Source organism: Acomys russatus, chromosome 32, assembly GCF_903995435.1.
Source record: "Acomys russatus chromosome 32, mAcoRus1.1, whole genome shotgun sequence".
Classification (NCBI taxonomy): domain Eukaryota; kingdom Metazoa; phylum Chordata; class Mammalia; order Rodentia; family Muridae; genus Acomys; species Acomys russatus.
This window is the reverse complement of record NC_067168.1, coordinates 8,711,711-8,739,071: the sequence shown is the minus strand read 5'-3', so window position 1 is coordinate 8,739,071 and position 27,361 is coordinate 8,711,711. Positions and strand designations below refer to the sequence as shown.

The 27,361-nt window shown below is 38.9% G+C and overlaps 1 protein-coding gene across 4 annotated transcripts in view; it reads right to left on the bottom strand.

The window, feature by feature from the left end:
• Nucleotides 1–1,367: 1,367 nt before the first annotated feature.
• Myo6 (myosin VI) overlaps nucleotides 1,368–27,361 on the bottom strand; it is a 133,954-nt gene continuing 107,960 nt past the window's right edge. Inside the window, exons 23-36 of one of the 4 annotated variants that reach the window (XM_051140675.1) lie at nucleotides 26,369–26,498; nucleotides 23,608–23,698; nucleotides 22,753–22,903; nucleotides 20,978–21,186; nucleotides 19,475–19,553; nucleotides 17,506–17,666; nucleotides 16,243–16,269; nucleotides 15,818–15,847; nucleotides 13,105–13,143; nucleotides 10,153–10,256; nucleotides 9,061–9,192; nucleotides 6,233–6,259; nucleotides 2,946–3,164; nucleotides 1,368–2,427 (exon numbers count right to left, since the gene is read on the bottom strand). In XM_051140675.1, the coding sequence (XP_050996632.1) occupies nucleotides 2,228–2,427; nucleotides 2,946–3,164; nucleotides 6,233–6,259; nucleotides 9,061–9,192; nucleotides 10,153–10,256; nucleotides 13,105–13,143; nucleotides 15,818–15,847; nucleotides 16,243–16,269; nucleotides 17,506–17,666; nucleotides 19,475–19,553; nucleotides 20,978–21,186; nucleotides 22,753–22,903; nucleotides 23,608–23,698; nucleotides 26,369–26,498 (1,599 nt within the window). In that variant the 3' untranslated portion in view covers nucleotides 1,368–2,227. The remainder of the gene's footprint in view (nucleotides 2,428–2,945; nucleotides 3,165–6,232; nucleotides 6,260–9,060; nucleotides 9,193–10,152; nucleotides 10,257–13,104; nucleotides 13,144–15,817; nucleotides 15,848–16,242; nucleotides 16,270–17,505; nucleotides 17,667–19,474; nucleotides 19,554–20,977; nucleotides 21,187–22,752; nucleotides 22,904–23,607; nucleotides 23,699–26,368; nucleotides 26,499–27,361) is intronic. The other 3 variants (XM_051140676.1, XM_051140677.1, XM_051140678.1) reach the window with 3 other exon arrangements.

The window sequence follows — 27,361 nt, the reverse complement described above, 5'->3', positions numbered from 1 at the left end:
CTTCATATATAATATGTTGGTTTAAACTGATAACTTTAAATGGCTGATTACAGTAAGAGTTAATTGTCTAAACCCACAAAACATGGCAGAGAAGACGGATTGGGGTCTTGTAGAATGTCATTTCTGCTGTGACCCCAAAAATGATATCCTAAAGTTTCCCTGGCAGGATCTAGGTGCTCTGACATGTGGAAGGCTCCAAACCTGCCTGAATTAGGACAGTTCTCCTGCTTGGGAAAATTAACTCAGGAGACTATTTGAAACAGATACAGTGAAGGAATGCTGGGTGACATAATTAGGAAGAAGATGGTTTGAGATAACTGAATTTTCAAAGTCAAAAACCACAAAGACTTTCAACAATGCCTTGCTGTTGTTATTTCCTATAAACTCTTTAAAATATTAAGTTCTATCATTATAATAATTCCCACTTTTTAATTAATTTCTCATCTAACGCTTATTCACAGATCCAGAAGATACATAAAAGTGCTTGAGAAATCAGTGCTATGCTGACAAGTCACTAAGAACCAACTAGGCCACAATTTTTTTTTTTTTTTTTTTTTTTTTTTTGGTAAGGACTATATTCACTTTGACTAGGAAATAAAGCTTACTTGGTATCCTGCACAAATAAAGACACCAATCAAAGGTGAGAGGTGAAAGAGAAAGAATAGGTTGTTTATTTCAGTAACTGCACCTTCTGTCATCAATCACAGGATAAATGACCCATCTGTGTGTGAGTCTAAGCAGTAAGGCAGCCTCCAGGAGAAAACCCCATTCACATTTTCAATTATTAGTACAGACAGGGCCATTTAATTTCCTTAACACAAACCAATCATTTCCACAGTGTCATAATAAATAAGTACTTCAGTACTAAGACATTTTGAAAGGAGAAATTCTGACAATAGTACTTGAGGCTTCTAAACATGAATCTCATCAGCTGGGAAATATTTTCCTAACTGAGGTATCTTCCTAAGAAAAAAAGACCTGAAATTTCAAAGGTCAGGGTATTTAAAAAAAAAAAAAAAACAAGAGGGAGTGTAAAGAATAATTTTACTTTCCACTTTTATTCTAAAATACAAACAAAGACTCCTTTGGATGTCAACACAACTCCTTGATGTATTTTTGTCCCTAAATTCCTAATATTGAAGTCATAAATATTAGCTCGAGCTGCTGACATCTGATCAGAACTACACAGCACACAAAGGGAGTGTTTTAAAGAGTCCCTGCAGCACAGAACTAGCTAGGTCTAAGTACAAAGGCTTCTGAATTACACAGTTTACAAAACAGTCCTACAATTACCATGTCTCAAAGGCCAAAACGGAAGCCTGGAAGAGGGGAAAGGGGGCAAGAAAGATATCTGAAGCGGCACACCAGCTTACGTCACGTGAAACAACAGGGACAAGTCCGAACTGAGAAGTTACAGTTGAGATGGAGTGTGGAAAGCACTGAAATTCAGTCCAGTAGAGTCACCACCGCAAGCAACCCTGCGCCCCTTACAAAATGAAACAAAACGATTATCAAAACTTCCAGTCATTTGAATAATCCAAATTTCCTTCACTTGACCATGGATTAGGAAGAGGGGATTCCAAAGGTAACACAGAGCTTGGTAGAGAAAGCACCCACGTCTGTGCTGCATATGCCCAGCGCCTCCTCTGCACACAAGACATTTGATACATTAAGGCTCTTTCTAGAACTCGGGCTAAGCACACTGCAAGAAGGGGGAAATCCATTTCCATGGATTTCTGAAAAAGCAGACAAAATACGGCTTTTTGGACCAAAAACACCTGTGCCTTGATCAGCTCAAGTACCTTAATTCTTGCACAAAATTAGGCTAAGATTTCATTATCTCACTTATAAAGGCACTGTATCATCCTTTTAAAAAATCAAATATTTTGAAATTAAAAAAAAAAAAGTCTTGTCCTTGAGAAGCACCACCGTACACTTAAGGTAGTGGGCGTGCAAACAGGGAGAGTATCGGATCTGTCCAGGTGCAGAGAGCAGCAGAGCAGTGGGAGGTGGGGGGAGTCACTGCTAGACTCAGGGCCAGTCTCTCTCTAGGTCCTGAATCCACTACCCTCAACCTTAATTAACCTTGAACAAATTAACAAAACTCCATGATTATTAAAAATCTGTTCACTTTGCATAAGGCATCTCTACCAGGAGCAGGGAAGCGGTGAACCTCCTGGTTACCTCCCTGCCTGCGCAGGCCAGGGCTAGGCTCGCTGCCTGCTCTCTACTTGAGCAGGTTCTGCAGCATGGCTGTGGCGTAGGTGGGCCGGGCCTGCCTGCTCTCGATGGCGCTCTGAAGGTACTGGATGCCTCCGCAGCGCTCCCAGATCTCTTCGAACTGTCTGGGCAAGATCTCAGCACCCCGCTTCCGAGTCAGACCTGTCTCCTCCAGATTCAATTCACACATCTCCATGTCATCCTTGCCTGCAGACAGGAGGCATCACAAGATTACCATCTCTTCACCCGGACAGCATTTTTAGGAGTTTTATTCCTCGAAGACCCAACAGTTCCTCACAGATTTGAGAACCTGTAACTCTTTCTCCAAAATGGAAATCTGCTTAAGTCCTCCAGAAATCACTAAAGCTTGTCCCCACTAAGGACTCTCAAAATGTATAAATGCCACCCCTGCTCAAAGACATCAACAGGGTTAATACAAATTCTGTGTACCCTCAAAACAAGTACAAAATCACAGACAGATTTAAGCACCAGTGACAAGTTTCTTAGGACAGATTTTTATGTTCTCTAAACAGGCATAAAAACATTTTGCTTTCTAAATCAGTTAATCTTGCAATAACTGGAAATGAGACTGAATTGCAAAGCTCTGTCATTCAACTCTGAAACGCCTTGACTGGCTTACTACATGATGTATTAGACTGTTTCGCCCAAGGCTCTCCAACCCATTTGTGTTTGACTCTTTTTTTTTCCCTGTGAATTATACAAACCTGCTACAAGAAGGATGGGTGGCTTGTCCGGGTGCAGCTCCATCTGCCGAGCAATCCACGGCCCGTCAAAATGGGCGTACCACCAGCCCTTCTTCTTGCTCTGAGGGTCTTTGTACTGGTCAGCAGGGCGGATGAAGGGGATGCGGAAGAAACGCTGCTGCCGGTTCATCTCAATCTCCTGCTGCCTGGCAGGGAGCTGAGCTGCGGGGTTCTGCTGAGCTATTACACAGAACAGGCAACGTTACACCAGCCGCCCACGGGAGGAGAAAACAGACATCATTCCTAAAATACATCGAGAATTTTAAAGCGGGGAGGGGGAGAACAGAGGCTCCTACTAGTAGATTTAAAATGTCAGTATTAGCTGCCCATTAATGAATCTGACTCAGAGTGGGATTGCTTAGAAATGTCTTTGCCAAAAGATATTTCTTGGTACCAAGCATGTGCACACATATACACAAGTGCACAAACACACTCAATTATTGTGCACATGAACACACATGGTATAAATACACACACAGCCAGGCCCGGGCACATGCATAGTATATTCTCTCTCTCTCTCTCTCTCTCTCTCTCTCTCTCTCTCTCTCTCTCTCTCTCTCTCTCTCTCTCTCTCTCTCTCTCTCTCTCTCTCTCTCTCTCTCTCTCTCTCTCTCTCTCTCTCTCTCTCTCCCCCTCCCCCTCCCCCTCTCCCTCTCCCTCTCCATAGTACACATACATATACTCAAGCACCGTGTACACATTGTACACAAACTCAACCATTATGCACACACTATATACACACTCAACCATCTGCACACATTGTACACACACTCAAGCATTGTGTATATGTACAGCACACATGCTAAAGCACTGTGCACACACAAAAAGATGGTACATACATGGGTACCACTGCCGCTGCTGCCACCACCACCACCACCACCAATACCAACACCACCACCTGCAACAAAACCCTTACCAATTCCCACAAATGACTTATCAATAACCCCAAATTAATTCACATAGCAGGCAAGCGGGCTAGTATTCTTTTTCCCACAAGAATTTCAAGAAAAAAATGAGTGACATATTTGACCATTTAAAACTAAGTAAGTGGTAATTTTAAAATTAAAAAGTTTGTTCATTTAGTTATATTTTCCACAGAAAAAGAAGAAATCCATTCAAAGTTTTTCTCTTTTATAAACTTTGGTGTTTTTAAAAGGCCAAAACAGCACAGATAATAGCATTTATAGAAACATGGAACATCCAAAACCCTGCTTATAGCAGTAAATATGACCCTTTCCTCAAAAATATTTACTTACTTTGGAATGAGATTTCTCTTGGCAGAAAACCCACTGGAATTGGTAAAGGATATAATATATGGGTTTCCTTGCCAACTGAAAGAAAAATTCTTCCTTTTCTGCTCGTCCCGCCCAGTTCAGTACTGAGTGACTGGGCTTTCATTTTATGTGCAAAGGTAAGCACATCCCTATGGCAATGGCTTTACATACTGAGTATCGTGATTCTGCCGAGGCTGTTTATACACTTTATATTCTTAGCTTTGAAAGGAGAACAACAATTGACTGCAGTTCCAAGAACCTCGATATGAAAATCAGAGAGCGTCGATGAAAGAGTATGCAATACAGAAAAACCACGCACAGCCATGTGGCTTTCCTAAGATCTTGCAAAAACAGCAAAAGAATGAGAACACTCTTGCTCTAGTTTTTAACCTCAAGGAACAGTAACAGCTTATGGAAAGTTAGATGTACTTATTTGCAAATGAGAGAAAGCAAAAAAGCGCTTAAGGAAGCCAGACATGCCTATGAAAGAATGAGGGGGTTTTGTTAGTGACATTAGGACCGCATGGCCTTTAGCATAGAAGTAGAGGTGGGTTTCCTCTCTTGTTCCTGCTCCCTCAACTGTACTGGGCAACTCAGTGATCATACCTGAAGTTTAAAAACAGCTGGCTTACATAGTGAGTCCCAGGCCAGCCAGACCTACAGAGTGAGACTCTGTCTCAAATAAATAAATAGAAATGGATAGAAAGATAGATTTAAAAAAAATTTTTAAACACACCAACCCTTCTGGGTGGTGAATTAGTGATTGGAAATTTACTGGGACACTAGCAGTCTCTGTTCATTAACTTATTTTGTAAACCGTCTGCCTCCTGAAGTTTACACACTGAGCACAATTAAGAAACTAAACTTTTTGATAGCCTTTTCTAGTAACAAAAGAATGGAGATTTTGAAGGATAGCAGGCTACCAAGAAGAGACTTGATACCCTGTGAGCATATACAGGGGGAGGAGGTCCCCCTCAGTCCCAGTCATAGGGGAGGGGAGTAAGGGGAAAATGGGAGGGAGGGAGGAATGGGAGGATACAAGGGATGGGATAACAATTGAGATGTAATATGAATAAATTAATAAAATATATTTTAAAAATTAAAAAAAAAGAACTGGGATTTTGTTGAAAAGAGCTAAGGCCTTCCATTAAGTTAAAAATACCAGGCATTAAAATATTGAAAATAATCTTCTCGACTGCCTGCTTTCATCCAATCACATCCCCTTTAAAAGTCAGAGATACCGAAACAAACCCTAGCACAGAAAGGCTGAGGCCAGAGGCCTGAGACTTGAAGGCCAGTGTGGGATAGCTACACAGTGAGATGATGCCTCAAACAACCCCCCAAAAAAAGTAAATTATGAGAAGCAGTTAGAAAAATCAGCCCCCCCCCCAAAAAAAAGAAAAAAAATCAGGCCCAACCAGCTGGCAAGCAAATATACCTGCTCAACTCACTTTAGGAACTTATGATAGGCAAGGGAGACCCAAAGCTTCTAAGGCATGGAAGAGGGGAGCATCACAGGAAGTTGTCTCTCTCTTCCCCCTAGCAGCTCTCATCAGTAAACTTGTGCATGTTACTACATAGAACTCAAGTCTCCCTTGGACAGAAACACAGGTAGCACCACAATGCAGCATCCGCAAGCAGCGTCTCAGAGTTAGTGTTTCTCCTAGAAGGAGCTGGGAAGTGAAGACAGCGTTTTGCTACAGTAAGAGGTGTAAAAGCCCAGTTTGCAATGCATGAGATTTGACAGGTGATAACATCATCCATTCAATCTTTGTTCTGCATATATGATTTCAACCCATCTGAGAAAATGCACCGTATCTCCAGCTAAAATAGATCCCCATGCAGACAGGCATCTTTAATGTTCCACGACCCCACTTACTACGTAGCAAAACAGTGTTGACAGGAAGTTAGTGCTCTATAAAGTATATTAACCCCTCTTCCAGTTAGCGGATGAGTTACCACCCATTGACTTACGTGAATTGTTCAAAAATGGTGCAAAATCTGTGAACAAATATTGTATTTTGAAGAAAAGATAAAAAATGCCAAAGCTGTTAAACGAGCACATTCCTAACCTATAAATGCATCCATCAATTGAGGTGGTGACCAGCACGCAAGCACTCCAGCTATAGCAGAGACCTGAGAACTGTCTGTAGTACACGGTGCTCTGATTTAAATACTAATTTTCACAAAGCATAGGAGAAAGAAAGAAAGAAAGAAAGATGAGGGGAGGGAAGCTACTTTGATTAATTATATTTTAGGAAATTCTGTTGGAGATGAAGAATAGCAAAATTTAAATTTTTTCTTCATTTATAATTTTGGGATTTAATTCCTAACTAGTGATAATAAACAGCACTACTCTTACACAGTCAACATACACTAATTTCTTCAAATTTCTTAAATCATAAACTTGTACCATTTTTATTTTAGGGATTTAAATTAAACAATTTCCAAAATCATGATTTGAAGTGATTATAAATATCCACTGGGTGGTTTACCACTGTCAAAAATTATTTATGAAACTCTTTTGGTGTGATAAATGAGATGACAGTGTGCCAAGTGACACAGGCCGATAAGGGGGACCAATGCTGCTTGTTCAGCACTATGGGCATTTACCGTAATTTACCAGTGCGTCACTCTTGTACTAATGACACCAGCTCGCATTTCTGTGGATCACAAAATGCCCTCATTTTATGTCTGCAAATAAATCTCAATACTTAGCACAGCACAGAATTTCCTCCATTGACCTGTGAAGTATCCAAAGCTTTTCACATCCTCTCAACCACATTCCTATGTCAGATTGAATCTTACATAAGGAAAATACACAGAGAAAAGCATAATAAATACTTTACAGGTAGAAGTAGATTTCTGTCCTGAAAATGGCTCAAAGTCAAGTTCTATGAAGGTTAATATATCGACTGTAGTTACATAAAATTCCTACGTCTGTTTTTCCTCCTAGATAGGACTTTCAACGTTTTTCCCTGACCTAATAAAGTATACTCACAGCAGCAAGATGTTATTTGCTTCATTTGGGGACAAAAGTAAATTTTTTTTTTAAGGTAATAAAATTCGACTTAAAACTCCATAAAGTCTTGTAAACCCCTTCATTTGTGATCTACTCACATTTGTGAATCGTACAATGCAATATAAATCTGTCAGTGTAAAGGTAAACGGAAAGTAAGAGCCCGTTGTTTTTCCTCTATGTTTTTTTTTTTGTTTTTTGTTTTGTTTTTTTTTTTTTGTGGTTTCTTTTATATACAAAACAAAGATGATTTGTGGCAAAAACTTAATACATAAACAATGGACAGGTCATAGTCACGCTGTCATTTTCAATATGCAAAGAAAAAGAGTTTTGAACTCAGTGTTCGCTGGGACTCTCACCTTTGCAAGCCACCATCTCTCGGTGACAGACGGTCCCCTAATGCCCTCATCCTATTATAATCTGCCTAAAGCCAACTCTGAACAGTCGCCAGCACTGTCGCCCTTACCAACGACACTGACCTCAATCAACTCTCCGCAACAGCTGAGAAACACCGAGGTCCTACCACTTAACTGAATTGTCAAATCCTGCTTTTATTTCCTTGAAAAGCAGTGAGAATTTAAAACTACATTTGAGAACTCCAACTCAATGCATTGGTAAACCACACAGCCAAGTGCTGAGAGCATATGACACCTGCTGTCACCTGGATGCTAATCTGAGTTGAGAAGTTATGACGGTATAAAAGTACCAAGGTAACCAGTGAAATCCCAGTTACTGCTTTAAATTTTAAAAAGCTGGAGCCGAAGAGATGTCTCAGTGGTTAAAAGCACTGGCTGCTCTTTCAGCAGACCCAGGTTCAATGCCCAGCCCACACAGGGCAGCTAACAACCATCTGTAACTCCAGCTCCAGAGCACCCAGTGCCTTCTTCTGGCCTGCACACATGTGGTGCAGAAATACTTCCAGGCAAAGCACACATACACAAGTTAAAAATAAATCTTCTCAAAAAGCCCGAAAATCTGGCTCACACTGCAGGTCATGTGGGCTGTGTCTGCCCTGCCCCACTTTCTGGTTTCCGCATCTAGGCAAAACTCACCATATTATAAAGGAAAATTTACAGTGAACCCTTTTTAAATAGGACAGTCAGCGTGGTGACGGAGAACACAGAACCAACCCCTTTCCTTTTCTAGGCTATGATCCCATTCTAGAAGGCACCAAAAGGGATGTACACCTCCATATTAAATATATAAGTATATTTGCTTATTTAGGAAAATACTCTAAAGACTGAGCTAGATTAAATTTTTAAATCAGGGAAGTTTTAGGAAATAAAAATAAGATCCTGTTCAGCAATAAAAATGTACTGATTTTTATATGTAAGCTCACAAGCACCCAAAGTGGAATGATCATAGTAGCCTTTACATTTTCACATGAAACCTTTTTTGTTTGTGTGTTTGGATTTTTTGCGTTGCTGAGAACAGCACATTCCAGGCAAGAACACAATATATCCCCAGCCTTTTCATATAATACTGAGGGTGTGTGTGTGTGTGTGTGTGTAACTGTATACTTAGTATTGTACAACTTTGTTAGCACAGGCAGGAAGATTAGACTTGATAGTAACAAATAAATTTAATGTATCTTGACACATATGATTTTAAAGATCTACTCCATAGAAAATACTACATAAGACAGGTAATCATGGTTGTATCACCTTCAGTAGATCACATAAAAGAAATTTATGTTGACTGTTTTATTCAAAAAATCATGTATAGCTCCATGCACTTATACACAGTATACTAAGAACATTGAAAAGTAGAGATATGTTTTTACCATAATCCGTAACAGACTTGGGAGCGCGCTGCTCTGTTTCCGTATTCCTCTTCTTGTTCTTGGATTTCCAAGCATGGTACACTTTCAGTCTCCTGTGAAATTCTTCTCTGCAAGCTGCCAGGAGTTCGATGTCTATTGATTACATACAGAGAAAAATTAGCACCCTGAATTACTCATCTGACATAATTATTCCATGGTATAAACAGGTGTATATAAAGGGTTTTGAGGGTTTAGTTTATAGTACAAAATAGAAAGTGAGCCGAAGGTGAGCTTTTCCCCGCCTTCCACATTCACAGATTGTTACTCACAAGTCATTACTATCCCGTATCATTCGTTCAACTCAAGGACTCTAGGATAAATAGGTATTTTATAGATGAAGAAATTGAATCAGAAAGGTTTTATAAAAGAAGACAATCAATGTGCTCAAATACAAGCAAGAGTTAAATGCAGCACATTCTTCAGTTAGCATTTGCTGTTTTCAATGAGAATAAGAGCGAGGCAAGAGCTCTGTCCAACGAGGATGCTTTCGTTACTAGTCCGTGTCCTGAACTTAAACGCTGTGGTTTAAATGAGACCCTGACCATGTGTGAGACTCTCAGTATTGTCTCTCACATGACTGGGGGAAAACAATTTAAATAGAAATGGCTACACTGCTGCTTATTACTCCGGATTCACAGAAGCAGCATTCCCTGGGATAGGACCAGGTGTGTCCAGGACTGGGAAAGCAGGGTAGGTCAATGTGTCCATTTAGCCTTGCTGCTCTTGACCAGTCGGCCTCCTTGTTCCATTACGATAAACTGTAACCTGGAATTACGAGTTGCCATAAGCCCTTTCTCCCCTAATCTCCTTTTTGCCAGAGCATTTTATCACAACAACAGAAAAGGAAGGGAACATGTGTCTTTCTTTTGATTCTGTGACTAAATTTCATTTTCAAGGGAACAAAGACTAACAGTTAGACGGCTTTAGGTACTTTGCACACACAAGTATGCACATGCACACACATGTACACACAGCACCACCAGAGTCTAGGTAGTTCTCCTCTTGGCTGTTGGTATGGACCCCTCCTGTTCTCCATCTTCTTCATGAACTTACCACAAGAAGTATTGATTGTGTCACGGAGCTCCGCGTATTTCCATTTGCTGAGATCGTGTTTCTTGGAACCAGCAGCTGCCTTGGTAGCTTGTACAGCAGGACCTCTGTAATCAAAAAGCTTTATATTTTAAACAAGAAATATACTGACCATGAGGCAGGCAACTCACAATCAATTTTCGTGATTTATTTTAAGCTCACTATAACAAAGAAAGCGATTAAACACATCAGGTTTCAAAACATGAAAAGACAGAACACAGATGTTATGGTAAATAAACACTGAGGGGCTACACAATCCTGCTTCTTGGGTATTAATTGAACCCCACCACCACCCCTACACCATCTTCTACCTGGAAACCTTCCTCTTAAAAAGTACGATCGAGGCAAGCTCCCTGAGAGCAAGGGTGGAGTCTATCACCAGTTTACATTTTGAAAGAATAGTACTCCCAGCAAATGGCCAACACAGAGAAGCTTTACACAACTAGCTTTACTGAAAACCTTTGAACATCCATCACCCTTCTTGTGCCTCTCCTTGGCCTCTTCTCCTTCTGTTCATTTGTTTTGTCCAATTCGATGTGGGTTTTTTGTTTTTTTACCACATTATGTTTTATTATTATCCCTTAGAAAACGGTTTTCTAATGAGAGATGGACGGGATCTGGGGAGCAGGGGAGGTAGAGAGGTACTGGGACTCAAAGAGGAGGTGAAAGTCATGACCAAGATGTATTGCTTGAAAATATCTATTGTCAGTAAAAGAGAAAAAATTAAGAAAATAAAATATATCACCTTTTCCTGAGATAATTAAAATTATACTTTCAATGTTAAACTTAAAATTAGGTAAATAAGCTACCTTTGCCTCTTTTAAAGGTCTATGTGTATATTTTGGTGATAAAAAATGGCATATATCTCACTACATACATAAAACTCTTGGACACCGATGAATAATAAGTAACTATTTAATCCTTTCTGTATTTTATGGCTAACATTTGTTTTACTACAGAACCTGCAATTCCTCCAAGTTATATAACAGGTGAGTTTGCACACAGCTTTTCATTCCTAGCTATTTAGCTCAGAGAGTCAACTATGTTGGGGTACACCATGGGAAGTGGTGCCTCCGTCCTTCTGCATGTACCTAAGGCATTCTCTGATTGGCTTAAATAAGAATATGATGGCCAATTAGCCTGGCAGGAACTGGAAGGTAGGCCTTCCTGGGAGAGAGAAAGGACTCTGGGAAGGAGAAAGAGGTAGACATGAGAAGAGACGGACAGGACGACAGGCCTCGAAGGCGAAGCTAGCCACGTGGCTGCAGCGGCTAAGTGGTCAGGTGAACTTAGATGAGGTAGTTTAGAGTCTGCACAGCTAAAGCCTAAGCTTTGAAATATTAAAATGTCTTAATGGCTTCATTTTTATGGCTGAAGGGCCACACAGGTCATACAACAGAACTGTAAACTACAGAGCAAACCTAGCTGTCCATCAATAGAACCAAGTTATGTCAGTATGTACCAGAAATTTTATATAACTGGAAATAATCATATTAATTGAGTTAAGTCAGTCTCAGAAAGACAAATATCACATTTTCTTTTATTTTTGACTTTGAGATTTTATATAGATACATAGAATCATGTATATATCTATTAAATTAAAGTCAAAGCTTAATTATCTAGGGAGAAAGAGGATTAACAGGAGGGAAAGACAAAAATAAAAGAGTGGGTGGGATGTTATAGAAATACGCTCAATAGATAGATGTATAAAAGTGTCCTTATAAAACACATACGTGTACAGTGAGTATACCCAATAAATACTGCTTAAAGAGTCAGCTATGTGTCTGCAAGGTCTGTATCCTTACCAATACATTATTTTTAATACTTATGAAAATACTCTTTTCAAAAAAAAGAAAAAGCTCTTTTCTACATCTCTAAACTTCCGTTCAATAAAGTGGCTGGGAAAACTCACTTTTTCCCCTATTCTTTTAAAAATGTTTTCTAGGACAGTAACTGAAAATTATTGTGAGTTTTTCTGTTTTCTTATGTTTTGAAAAACAAAGACAAACTACATAATATATTGTTTGATATATATATGTGTGTGTGTGTGTGTGTGTGTGTGTGTGTGTGTGTATAAAAAACACATGTAGAGTATGTGGGGGGGTGAGAGATGCTTTGATACGTTCTTAACACTGAATTCAAATTATTATTGCATAAAGGTGAATATAACAACACTAGCCTTTCATTCATATTATTAAACGTGCTTTTAAAATGTATTGGGAGTTAGAAGTAATAAAGGAACTCAATGCAGGTAAATTCCCCTCCCCATCTCTATATTAAAATAGTAAAACAAAAGTATACTCTAGTGATTAACCTTATGATGAAGACAATCATACATTAAAAATGGTAATAAAATTGACTTGATTTTTAAGACCCACTGACTTAGCACTGTTAATCAATTTTGTAACTTTAAAGATGACAAAATATTACTGATTCAAATCCACTTTTAAAAATTATGGACCAGGGCTCAGCCATTAAAAGCTTGGCTTACAGTCAAAATTATGGACTAGATCCTACTAGGTGGTTTTCTCTGGAAATTCATTTGCACCCATGGTTTTAACTAGTATTCATGTTTAGGATTCACTCCTCCACCTCAGCTAGGCGTAGCTGGCGCTTCCACCCCAGGGAGCGGTCCAAAGTACTCATCTCTCAGGGAGAGACTGATGGGCACAAGCCAGCACCAATGAAGAGCTGCCCCACCCAAAATGCCAGCCTCCGTGAGAAACACGGGTTAGAAGGATCTTGCTTCCTTCTATGTTAGGGTGACATTTCTCGTACAGAAATGCACATGGGAAAAGAGTGAGCCATTCATACAACAGGTTCTGCTCCAAAGAAGTATTTAAATCAAAAGGCATTTAAAAGCATGTTTTTTTTTTCTTTGCTAAATACTTATTTCTGCAAACATACTGCACTGACCTACTCAAAATCTCTGACATTTCTTTGGCCATTTGTTCCCTACAAGAAAAAACATGATAATGCAACACAGTTATATAAATTATATAAGGTACATCACATAATTACTTAAAAGATAAAAAATACAATTAACCTTAATATTATCAATATTATAACTATTCAAAATCATTTCGCTTTGCAAAGTAACTATTCATAACACACTTTTCAGTAATATCCACAAGACATGGTGAGACCTTTGAGTTTCATGTTATTTGAACACATTTCTAGCACTGTGTAAAAACTTTCAGATAGAATTTCATGAAAGCCATGCTTTGCTGGCATTTTTGTGTGCAGAAGATAAACAGCATGCTTTAAGTACATACAGGAAGCCAGGCAGGGTACAGGTGCTGTACAAGGGTTTTTGCACCAGAGATGCTTAGCAGATGTTGGCTAGACAAAGCTTCATGGGGGTAAAATAAGCTGATATGCTCAAATAACACTCCAAAATTTTACAGTTCCAAACCAGAACATATGTTTGAAAAGTAAAATAAGAAAATCAAACACAAGCACTTGTTAAATGAAATACCTGATATGATCTGACCTTGCAACGATAAGTGCATCTGAAAAGCAAAAGCTGCTTTTTCTTTAATTATTCAGGAGACTGTCACTTTTCTCAGCATTCGTTTAATTCCATGAAGTGGAATAACAGTTCCGTTGGGTTCAAGAAACCAACACTTTTTTTTTTTTTCATTTCATCCCTGTCCTTTGCTTTTTTTTTTTTAACCATTCATAATTAATTGTCTTCACATCTGCTCAATTCCATCAACCCTAGCAACCACCACCCTTCAAGTCAGTTTCTCTTTTTAAAAAATTACAAGTTAAAAAAAATGGATATATTGGCTGTGGGGACAGTTTCCCAAATGCCTGCAAAGAGCTGGAATCTGATTAAGGGGCTGGAGTTTGTATTCAAATAAATATTTAATATATATAATATTTGCATATATGATATATATATTGAACATTGGCAACACTAGATATTACTGGGAGCTGTCCAACCAAACACAGTAGATGAAACTAACTCTGCAGAAGCTGACCAATAAAGATGAAATTCACAGAATAAACTATGCAAATATAATCAAATAAAATTTTCTTTTTAGCAATATACTATCAATCTCTCCTAACACTACCAGTTTTTCAGAAGTTTGTAACTTTCTAATAGTATAATTTTAAAGTAAATTTTCTAGTAGTATAATTTAAAGATTATTTTATTTTAAATTCTAAAATAAATTTAACATTTTTAAATCATCTCCCCACTGCAGTTTCTGTCCATTATTGGCATCCCTTTTTCTCCTAAAATGTCTTCCATCTGTTTACTCATGGCAGGCTCCCGAGAAGGCAAATAGCTTCTTAAAGCTCTTGATCACTGCATGGTCTGCTGCTCACACAGAGATGCCTCCTAAGCCTGGCATGGCAGGAGACAACCTCTACCAAGTAACTCTCCTCCCTGACCCTCACTGACACTACACCAGATTATCCACTGACCAAAACTGGTCCCTTGCATCTCAGTGCTTTTGCCTTCCGGCTTTGCTAAGCTACTTGCAGTGCTTTCGATTCCACCTTACTCGTTAATTGCAGTGTTTGTTTAACAAACTCCAATGACAACTATAAAGTAGTTGTTCTGATGGAGGGCGAGTGAAGAGTAGCCACTCAGCAGCTATTCTAAGTTTTTGGTTGATGCTAAGGTAATAATGCTGAGAGTTTGTGCTTCTGTTGCCTCTTGAGGTGTTGAACAGGAAGTGTCTGTCCTTGGGTCCTGCCCTCTAATCCACATAAGTTCAACATGTTTGCCAGACACACCAAATGACGCATACCCACAAATACATCTTATATGTGAATAGTGCAACATGTTGATAACATAATTTCTGTGATTTTAATGCACATTTTTCTTTTTAAATGCATAATTTTATGCAGATTCAAGTATCCTGTAGCTGATAAGAGATGCCTTGTTTTGTCTGAAACCCTGAAGAGAGTCAACTGTTCATGATGCTGTGGCATTAGGGCGCCTGAAACGACATCCCTCCCATCAGTTTGCATCTCTAGCTATGGCCTTCATGGTGATTGTCTATGTAAGCAGAAACATGTCTTCCATAGCAAAGCCCCTCAATTAATGCTTCGCTGCGAGTGCCCATGTTGTTTGTGAAATGCCTGCTGCTCTTGATGCTGCAGTCTGGTGCAGTGGAGAACTTGCTTAATGCTGTTAGAATTCGGGTTGTATAACTACCCCCTAAATATCTCATAAATGCCTACAATATGTCCTGTTACTGTCCAAGTGCCACAAAGATCCTCCCACTTACGGAAGAAGAAGCATTACCTATAAACTTCAGACGGAGACCTCATTTCACATATTAGCAGAATCAATTATCATACACACTGAAAACTAAGTGTTTTATTTATTCTTATCTATTCTTCCACACCTGCTATGAAGATGTCAGAGAGAACTTAAAACACATAAAACAAGTTGTTATTAAAGTTGAAACAACCACACAAAATCGGGAGAGCAAATCACAAGCTACCCTGGCTGAGGACCGTACACTTCCCTGAGGCAAGAAATAAAAGGTGGAAAACAGTTCTTTCATTATCTTTTGGCAAAAGGAAGCAACGTAAAATGTACTTCAATGAGGAAACTATTTCCCGAAAATAGAACCGAGCTTTAAAGAGACGAAAAGAAATGACATACGGTGTCATTTGGTGTCTTGCTCCATTAGTTCTGTGAAAAGAATATGCTTTGGTTAATATCACCACCAGCTCTGAATTGTAAAAAGTCTCGATTGTGTAAATTTGTGTTCTAATTACTTCCTGATTTAAAAATAGAAGTCATCTTTAATTGACATAAGATCATTAAGACTTTAATGTGTTTTTGAAATATTCATTGGAGAGATTGCAAAATAATAAATTAATGGAATTAATAAAAATTAAAGAGCACATATATTAAGATTAGAAAATTCAGACATTCATACACTGTGAGATTGGGTGTTAATAGAAATTTGGATTTCCCTACAATTTCATGTAATTTGTCGTTATTAGTTTGTGTCACAGATCATTAAGTGTAGTGGATTACGATAATATTTGAAAACACACTACATGTGTGCAAACAAATCTTACTTAGAAGTTGCTGGACAGGAACTCAAGCTGAAAAAGTAACTTACAAATGTTTAGCAGAGCAGATGCCATGTATTTATCACATACATATTTTATTTCATTATTATAGCCACTATTGTATGTACAGTCCTAGCCAGCGCATTTGCAATATCATATACTTTTATATACAGTTCAGACTCAAAACTTTTCAAAATAATCACATAGTGGGAAAAAACCTGTGATGACAAATGAACAAAACCATCTTGGCAGCTAAATCTATCTTGAATGGCACTGCCTTTTCCTTTTACAAGTAAATAGCCCCACCTAGTGGTTACAATTTAATATATTCTGGACACTTCTGAAAACCAAGCACACCTCTGGGTATATAGAAAACATATACCTTTCCCTTTTTTTTTTTTTTTTTTTTTTTTTTTTTTTTACCTTTTTAAATGAATAATCAAATCACAGTTCTATATTCTAAAGTTTTTAGATAAGTATTAACTTTTCTGCAACTTGATGCAAAATATTAAGAACTCTGACACTCCTCCAAACTCCACCATAACATGTAGACATAATTCAGAATCTAAGGAACCAAAACATTTCTGTAAGAATGGCTTTCCTATTTAAAAAGGAATCATTCTCGCTGGGCAGTAGCGGCACACGCCTTTAATCCCAGTACTTGGGAGGCAGAGGCAGGAGGATCTCTGTGAGTTTGAGGCCAGCCTGGTCTACAGAGTGAGTTCCAGGACAGCGAGAGCTAAAACAAAGAAACTCTGTCTCAAAAAACAAAAATGAAAACAAAGAAAAAGAAAGGAAGGAAGGAAGGAAGGAAGGAAGGAAAGGAAGGAATTAATCTGAGTCATGGGAGGGTAAACTACACCTCGCTATGTCAAGAATGTTGTTTCAAATTTCTATTAGAAAAATAAAGATTCATGTATTAAACTGCATTTTAATATAGTCACTAACTTCTATGTCAGTGTTTAACAAGTATTTAGAAACTAAATTTCTACCCATTACATGATACCCTTAAACAATTTCAGAAATAAAGCTGAGTTTTGCTCTTAATAGAACAACCATTAACTTTGGGGGTTTATGTTTTAACAGTTCAATAACTAAATGGAAAATCAATTGTTTCATTCTAGTACAAAAATAAATCCAACTAATTTAAATATGGTTTTACTTCAAGTAAGTCAAAACCTGAAAAACAAAACTCTCTCCTAGTCCTTTTCAAATCGAAACGAGAATCAGAGAGAAAGCCCAGGGCAGGATGCAACCCAAGCCCAGTACCTTCGGAGCGCCAGGTCACTCTGCGCCTCATCACTGATGAGCTCTGACTCGTTCTGGGCAATGCGCAGGGCCAGCTCCCGGTCCCTGCACTCCTGGGCCAGGACCGCCTGCTGCTGGGACTCCTCCTCCCGCTGTCTGGCCAGCTGCTCCTCCACCTCAGCCTGCAGCACAGAAAGCCACACCTAGCCAGAGCTCTTTGGAAGGCAGCTGTGCTCACCACTATACCACCAATCAAGATAGATGTCTTAAGTTAATAGTGATGAGATATGATAGATACTGATTTTCATTCAGAAATTTAGACCTGACAAGATAGGAAAGATGCTTTCCTCAAGTTTGACAAATAAAAATGGCCAAATCACAATGAATGTAACATTTATATAATTCCTGATTGTCTCATGGTTCTTCCTGCTGTATGAGGTTTATTTTATTCGTGTGTGATAATATAAATGTATATGTTAAAATTTTTTAAAAGAATTTTCAAATTCATTGTTATAGCACAATCCTTGAATAAAGTAGATATTAAATTAATGTGTATAGAATACATGAATGTATAAAGTTCCCAGTGTTATTTTTATAAAACAGTCTATCTAATACATTAATGTTGATTAAGGCACTAGTGGAAATTGAATAAAATTTTATTATTACATTACAAACATTATTAATAGCAAAGTTAAATTAAAATAATCATATTTTTAATAACTCTTTCTTCTTAAAATCATTACCTCTTAGTAGCCCTGGCTGGATTCTCTAATGAGGAACAGATATTGTTTGAAGCCAAACCTCTCACTCTCACAGCACTCCCCACCTAGGTATCTATAATGCTTCATTTTCCTTCTGCCTATGAAGACAGAAGCTGCAGGGCTCCACCATTCTATAACCACAGCATGAGTATCCCCAGGGCCACATGAGCATGTCGCCTGCAAACAGCAGCTCATATGCAGCAGGAACCGGACTGAACAGTGCTCGCACTTACAAGCAGACACTATGAAAGCCAGACAAGAGAAACATGCTCAACGGTTCCCAGACAGGCCTCTGCAAAGCTGAGCGTTGAGGGTCTGCCCCAAGCCTAACCCATTCATACTAGTATCTGCAGTCATAAAACAACACTGTCAAGTGCAGAGGTTAGTTTTTAAGAAGCAATTTTTAACTTTTAAAAATATTTAATTAAAATATTACTACATCCCTCCCCCCTTGCCTTCCCTCCCTGCAGACCCTTCCATGTCCCCTCCTCCAACTTGTCCCATGCTCCTCCACACCCAAATTGATAACCTCTATTTCTTTGATTAACTTTTACTTTTTAAAATAACTAGGAAGTAATAGATTTCCATGTGGGATTTCATATTTCACTGGGTTGACCCCTGCATCCCTGTCCCTCTCTGTCCCGTTCCCTGCTGCACTGTCTCTTCCCAGTATTCTCCCTTCCACTTGTTCTAGTGTCCTCTCCCGCCCCCTTCTCCCTTAACATATTTTTTGCATCTCATGAGCCTCTTTCTAGTTCACTGGCCTTAACCCACACTCACTCACACCTGGACACATGTATTTGTCTTCCTGACTCTCAGTTACCTCACTTAACCTAACACTTTCTGGTCCCCAAAGTTATGTTTAAAGTGAATGTTTATCTGAATTTCCCCTCGATATACGAACAGTGCTTACTGAACTGGGGATTGTTCTACAGACTTTAACATGTGCTAACTCCTTTAATATAACTATTATTTATCCCCATTCTACAAAGAGAAATTCATTGTGATATATCATGTCACCATTTCTGTTAGTGACAAAGCCTGGATTTGAACTCTCTTCCCTAGCACCAACGTCCCATCTCATACTCCCTTCAAAATCGGCCTTTACCCCCCCCCCCCCGCCTGGGACAAATCGGTGATATCTACACAGGCAAAGCAGGGTTCTGATTCACTTCTTGCATTACTTAGCAGATTCTGTTTGGTAGAAGCCCAGCCCAATGAGCACGCACCTGGATACGTTTCTCGTCATCCTCCCGCTTCTTCCTTTCCTCCTCTTCTTGTTTCCTCTTTGCTTCCATCTCAAGCTTCCTAAGAACAGCGGAGAAAACTCTTCAGACTGTTGACAGACTATGAAATCCTTCAAAAGGCAAGTGAGCCATAAGTAAATGAGCATCAGAGAACAGCAGGGTGGACCCACGTTAGCCTCAGACCACAGACATTATCAACTCGGTTCCAATAGCATAAGCAATAAACAAATACAAGCATCCTCTATAGTACTAAGCACTCCTAAATTAACTTGGTAATGATGAGTTCACAGCTCAAGGAAATGAAGGTGGCCTATAAAGGGGTGACTAGAATGCCCACATTTACAGAAGCATTTATTCACAATAACTAGGATATAGAACCAGCCTTGGAGCACAGCAGAGGATGAAGAGTGAAAGTCTGCCATGTGAAGCAAAATGGATGGAAGTGGAGTGCATCACGTTAAGTGATATAAGCCAGACTCAGAAGAAACATAGGAACCATACGTTCTTTCTTATGTGGAAACATAAGGAAAAGAGAGACGTCTACCTGAAAATAGAGCTGTGTTTCCAGGGGCTCTGAAGAGTACTTGCCAGGTGAAGAGATGGGGAGAAATGGGAAAAGGGTGGATGGGTACCTCAAATGCACACTATACATGTATGTTAGTACCAAATGATCCCACTAGTATGTACAGTTAATGTTTTAGAACAAAATAAAATGTTCTAGGTAGGGTGGCTCATGCCTGTAAACACAGCATAGAGAGGCAGTGAAAAAAAGGATTGACCCAAGGTTGAATGCAGCCTGGCTTATGTAACAAAATTTATGTCAGCCAGGGCTAAAAGCCAAAGAATAAAATAACGTGAGATTGAATTAAATCAAGTTTGTGTACTACCACTCACTCAAAAAGGTAACAAGATGGCTCACAGGGAAAAGGTAACTTGCCACCAGGCCTAATACTCTCAGTCCCATCAACCCACATAGTAGAAGAAGAGGACCAATGCCCACAAGTTGCTCTCTGGCTTTCCACAATGACACCATGGCAAATAACACACACACACACACACACACACACACACACACACACACACACACACATACACACGTAATAAAAATTTTCAGACTTCAAATTTTTTCAGTTTTTAGGTTTTCATATCCTTAGGAATTCTCAACCTGTACTCCATATTACTAACTATATAAGCATCTAAATTTTTTCAAACTTATCAAATTGGTTGATTTTGTACTGGGCATACTGGTGTGTAAGTATAAACTCTGTACCAGGAGGATGAGACTTCCAGGCCAGCCTGGGTTACACTCTGAAACCCTGTCACAAAAATATATAGAGAGAGAAAAAGATAGATACATAGATACAGATAGATTCACAGATAGATGCACAGATACATAGATCATCTGATTGAAGTAGAAACACAGTCTTAGAACAGGGACCATCCACCATCCTGTGGGATTCCAGTAAGGACAACGCAAACGCTTACATCCGCCTCTCCTCCTCCTCCTTCCGCCGACGCTGTTCGTCTTCTTCACGCCTCTTCCTTTCTTTCTCCATCTCCTCTTGAATACGTCTCAGCCTCTCCGCCTCCTCCTCTTGCTGTTTCTTTTTTTGCAGTGCGCTGAGGAGATCTTCTGAGCTTTTAACTAGTGTATCATATTCTTTCTGTATTTGTTCCCTCGTCATCATGGTGGACTTAAAAAGCCAAATAACAAACATGTACTTAAGAAGTTACCTCCTTTGCACAATATGGATATACTTAACACTACTGGACTATTCACTTTAAAATGGCTACAATGATAATGTGGGTTTTCACAATTTAAAAATGTGCTCTAAGATAGAAAACAACTGGCCAAGCTGACCAATAAATCCATATTCACGTATATGTATATGTATAGGTATATGACTTTATTTTTTTTGCAAACAGAGTTTCATGTAGCCCTGGGTAACCTTGAACCAGCTATGGAGTAGGAACCTCACAAACACGAGAAATACAGGAGGACACCACCATGTCCAGCTACTCACATATACTTTGAAAGCTATTTCCACACATAATTATTTGACTCAGTGTTTTATCAAACAAGCCATCGATATGTGTAGCATACTATGAACAAAACTATAGAAATGCAGCTCTAAAGTATTTTTAAGGAATGACTAATTTAGCCAAAGTTGCTTTCTTAGTTGATAACACTCAATTTGTACTTAAGGAACAGTAGGGAAAGTACATCTAGACTTGTTGGATAATTTTCCTGGGTTATTTTTGGTTGATGATGATAACCTCATAAACCAGTCTCATCCTTGATCAATAAAGTCAGCTGAGCACACCATAGCATCTTCATTCCTTTCTTGATTGTTTTCTCTTTTTACTTCTAATATTTACCCTGTCACCAGAGCATTGACTTCTGAATGCTATCTGAGAAAACTCTGAAAACCCCCCACCATATAATTGAGGAAACTGAAAAAGATGATATATGATAATCAACAAATACAGAGAATACTTTAAGTCACATTAATAAGAAACAATTGAAAATGAAAACAAAATAGCCTAATTTTTCCTTAAAAATGGAGAAAATTAACTGCTCCTTTTAAAATAGCTAAGTAAACGATGAGATGTTGCATTAACCACACAAATCTAATAACATAACAGCAGAGACACAGAACGAAGTGCATGACTACGGCAGAGAAGTGTGTTAAAGTGTATGCCTACAAGGTGTGGTCATAAAGGAAACACAACATCTACTAACCGAATGCTTACTGTGGCACTATAAAGGAGCTCTGGGTGACTGCCTTTCCATTTTTAACAATGCCACGTGACTTTCATAACTTAGCAGTTTTATTTCTGGGGGCTGAGGATAACTCAGTAGAAGGGCATCTGCAGGACACACTCAGTGCACTATGTTCAATCCCCAGCACCACCAGAAAAAAAATACAACAGAATAACAATTGGCTTTGGAAAACATAAAAAAAATTAATTTACTTTAACCATCTCTGAATCATGACTGCAAAAGCCTACTAACACTCAGTATTTTAGTTGCTCTCTGGAGAGCAACGTTTTCCCTAACAGATAATAATCACATAACAATTATTTATCTTTTTACTACAAAATTTTTCAAGTGTTGAGAAAAGACTAATGTGAGTATCCACTTGTTAATGTTTTGTATCTTGAATAAATAAGGCTATTTCCCTATACAATTTCAATACCAATAACAAAAACAGCACATTATATAAGACATTAAGACAAACTGGATTAAAATTGCCCACCTTGATCTTGGCCATCAGAGCATCAATGGAAACTTCCAAGTTTTTGATCTGCCTGTTCACCTCCGGCTTCCCATCCTTCAGTGCACTCACGACCTCGTTAAACTTATCGAGTCTTTTCTTCAGTGTGCCCACTTTAACCAGGCCATCGATGCTACAAAGGCAACAGCTCCATCAGACACTTCCCTCACAAGGTAAGAGGGAGGGTTCTCACGGATGGAAAGTGAACGCGGTGGCTAACAGGGCAGGTTACTTCTGTCTTCAGTAATGTCTAGTAGTCTGTTCAGGCCTCGTATTAAGTATAAAGAGAATCAGATACATGTTTAAATAGCATTGATGATTGTCAGTATGTTGGAGGCTGGCTACTTTTAGACTGAAAACTGAGGATCCCAATTATAAGACTCAAATGAGCCAATGCCTCATTGAAAAGGTATGGTGGCAATAGCTATTCAAACTTCCAAAGCTTACGAAGTAACTTGGTAATACAAATTTTGAATAAGATCAAAATGCAATATATACAGTGAAATGACATACAGGTAAAACGACATGATTTTATGAGCAGCCTTGAAATTATGATCAGGCTATTGAGTGTCATCAAAACCAGCATCTAACTTGGCATCACCGAGAAGCTCTAATCATAAAGTCACCACACTCATTCCAATCTTTGAGAGCTCACATTTCTGCCAGGCACTCAGACCCTTTGGTCGAGCACCAAGCTAAGTGCTGAGGGAGCTGATTCTGAACACACAGCACAAACAAGCCATCTGCAAAGAACACAGGACCCAACCGCTCCTCGTCATGGCTTCCTCGTCAGTCTCTACAGTCGTGCTGTGTCGGTCTTTAGACCCTCCATCTTACCGTGGTTTGTGTCTCCTTTTGCAAAGCCACATTCGGATGGTTTTCTGCATTTTAATGCATGCTTCGGCTCGATATTTTATTTTGTTTTTCACTATGTGTGAGAGTGAAATAAAATGACAGAAAATGTTTGGTTTAAATAGGACATAAATGAAAAGCCCTCTCATTCCCACAAAGCAATTCTCATAAATTCTGGATGAACATATTATTCGACCCATCAGAATTAGGAAATCTAACATTTCTTTAACTTCTTAAAAATAAAAGTGATTGATGTGGCTAGCATTATATTTTTAAAATATTCCACAATACGCAACACTGCTGTTACCAAACTGTCCTGGACCACATTTCCATTAAATGTTCCAGTGGTTCTCAACCTTCCTAACGCTGTGGCCCCTTAATACAGCTCCTCACGCTATGTTGAACCACAGCAAAAAATTTATTTGTGATGCTATTTCATAATTGTAACTTTGCTACTGTTACGAATCATAATGTAAACATCTGTATTTTCTGGTGGTCTTAGGCCACCCCTGTGAAGGGGTATTTCGACCCACAGAGAGATTATGACCCACATATTGAGAAACACTGTATTAAATGCTATGTCTTAAAAAAAAAAATTAACCTGCCAAGTGAATTTACTTTCTTCTGGAAATTGACAATAAGCATTGTGAGTGTGGTCTCTTGAGAGTCCCACACTAAAATAATCTTTCAACTGCAGGTGGCCTAGAATCTCCTAGTGCAATTGGATCTTAGGGTTTTTTTTTTTAAAAAGAGCTTTCCAATTAACATTGGAGTAAGGGTTCTGTCTGGTAAAGGGCCCTGGAGAGTCTTTACAACACAGTGCACACAGAGCAGTGTGGTACAGTGAGCATAATAACATACACTTTCCTCCAAAACGCATTGTATGTAAAGCTGAAAGGACCAAACCCATGAAAACCATTTATAGCTTATGTGGAAAATGACAGAGAAAGAGGTTCCCTTGTCTTATTTTCTTTATTATAGTTTTTTTCTATAACTATGCACTGTTGTCTAACAAAAGATCTCCACAGTAAAGTGCCTAGTCCTTTTGTGCTAGACCAGGGGAATTTTACTCTTCTGTTAGTGAAGATTTACCCACTAAATCCTCCACCCCACCCCACCCCACCCCCACACACACACACACTCAGCACTACTTCAAGTCCTCTGGTAAGCATGGGAGGAATGAGGGCTGATTTCCACATAGCTCTCAACTGTTTGACTTTCACCAAAGACCTTCATAGAACCCAACACAGTCTGCACTCATGCATGTCTTAGGCCAGAAATAAGCAACTGCTATACAACCTGGAAGAAACACACTCAAACTCAGCTAGGCCCAGTAGACTCAGGAGCAGAGTCCGAGAGCGGAGGACCGGAAGAGGCTGCAAGGATGAGCGGAAGCCCCAACTGCCATCTAGAGAGGAAGTCTAGGAATGCAAACTTTGCCATCTATTGAAGGAGAGCTAGGAAATCCTTTTGATTTCAAAAAGATAAGCAAGATACAGGGGTTAAGTTAATAGAGATGAGATAGGATAGATATTGAATTTCTTTCAGAAATTTAGACTCAACAAGACAGGAAAGATGTTTACTTCAAGTTTGACAAACACAAATAGCCAAATCACTATGAATGTAACATTTATAGAACTCATGATTGTCTCATGGTTCTCCCTGCTGTATGTAGTTTGTTTTATGCATGTGCAATAAAATGCATAAAATATGAAAAAAAGATAAGAAAGACAGGGAGCTGGCAAATAATTTTTGGAGCTAGTAAAGTTATTGTGTAAGTGAAAAAGGAGATCCCACTAAGGTACGAACAATGAAAATCAAGGGTTATACTTTCTGAAGGTGAAATTCATATAATTTGATAACTAATGAGATTTGATGATAAGAAAAGAGAGATGATACCCAAGGGTATAGTTTGCTTAGCATTTGGAAGGCCCAGAGCTCAATACACAGCAATTCAAATTAAATAGATTGTATGGGGTCGGGTGGAGGTAGAGACAGAAAGAAACAGGTGCAGAGATAGAACACAGATCATTTATTGAGAATGTCTACTGCAGACACAATCTGAGATCTGAGAAAATGGAGCGGTTTGGGGATCAAGGAGAGAAAGAGGAAAAAGGAAGAGAGTAAGTTTATGTACTGCTTGGGACAAGATGAAATTAACATCCCTAGAATATATCTCAGATAGTAAATGTCATCTGACCTTCAAAAAATCAAAATCTGTGCTGGCTTAGTTATTGGGGAAGCATGACATCAGACACAACAGGAACCAAAGGTGCCCAGTGTCATCTAGGATACCGCCTCGTGAAGTCCCCTCAACCCATCTCACTCCCAAAACAGCAAATCTCGGTGTGAAATAAATCATAGTTTAGAGAGAAGGTTTGGTTTTTTGTTGTTCCTGAGATGGAGTCTCATTTCAAGGAAGGCCTTGAACTTTTTTTTTCTTTATTTTTCTTTTATGTGTATGGGTGTTTTTCCTGCCTGTGCACCACATCCATGCAGTGCCTGCACAGGTCAGAAGAGAACACTGAATCTGCTAGAACTGAGTTACACACAGCTGTGAGCTGCCATGTGAACTGGGAATCAAACTGAGCTCCTCTGAAAGAGTAACCTGTACTGTCAAGTTACTCACCTCACCACTCAGCCATCTCTCCAACCCCAAGGCCTTTAACTCTCCATTCTTCTACCCCCAACCTCCCGAGCACTGGGATTAAAGACTGAGGCACTATGCCAGAGAGAAAACACTTACGTTTGATGACAGAGAGCGAACACCACTGAACTTTCTTCCAGCGACTGCAGACTAGCCAAAGGTTGACTCTCTTAACCAGCTCTGCTAAGTGATCTGGGTCAGACTTCATAATCTGATCAAATTCTGCAAACTAAAAGTAAGAACTGAGTGTCAGTGTTGAAGGATAAATGTATTCAAATCGAGGGAAAATAAAATACATGGGTTTCAAATCCCAAACCTAATTTCCTGAAAATGGCTAAAAGTCAACTCCAGAGACATCTTAGCAGGGTCAACAGAAAACATAAACACGTTTGGCCACATGTCGTGGTCCTTTCCTTTTGTCTTTCCGTCAGCAATCTTTTGGAGGGTAGGAAGGAATATGTATTTATTCCTAAGTAGCAGCAAAAATAGGAATAGGAAAAAATCTTAAATGACTAACTACAGACAATAGGCGGAGATATTTGAGGGGAAATGTTAAATAGGGCCGACACGTCTGAGCCAGTTCACTCACATTCTCAGACACGCACACGGCTCTTGACAAGTGGAGATCATCTAAAACAAGGGAGCCACCAAAAGTATTATCTCTCCCAAAGCTAACCCCCATTTCAGACAAAAATAAAAAAAAAAATTGCTACTAAGAGACAGATACACAAATGCAATGGACATGTAGCTACTAGTGAATAAATGTATTACTTCTGCTGTTTGCCAACAAATTCCAGAATTATTTCCATTATTCACTGAATATTATCCTGCAGTATTAAAGGTGTCATGTGCAATCAACAAAATGGTTTTTTAATCATAAAAACTTTAAAGTTAGTACAACAAGATTACACATCCCTACACCTGATTGCCTTAAGCTTTTGACAACCCTTTCTCATCTTTCTAGAGACAAATAATACAACTTCTTTCTCTACCCAACTATTAACTAAATAGTTACTGTGTCTCTGAAACAGGAGAAATGTTGAATTTATGATAAATAACACTAAATAAAGTGAAGCCAACTATGAACATCTA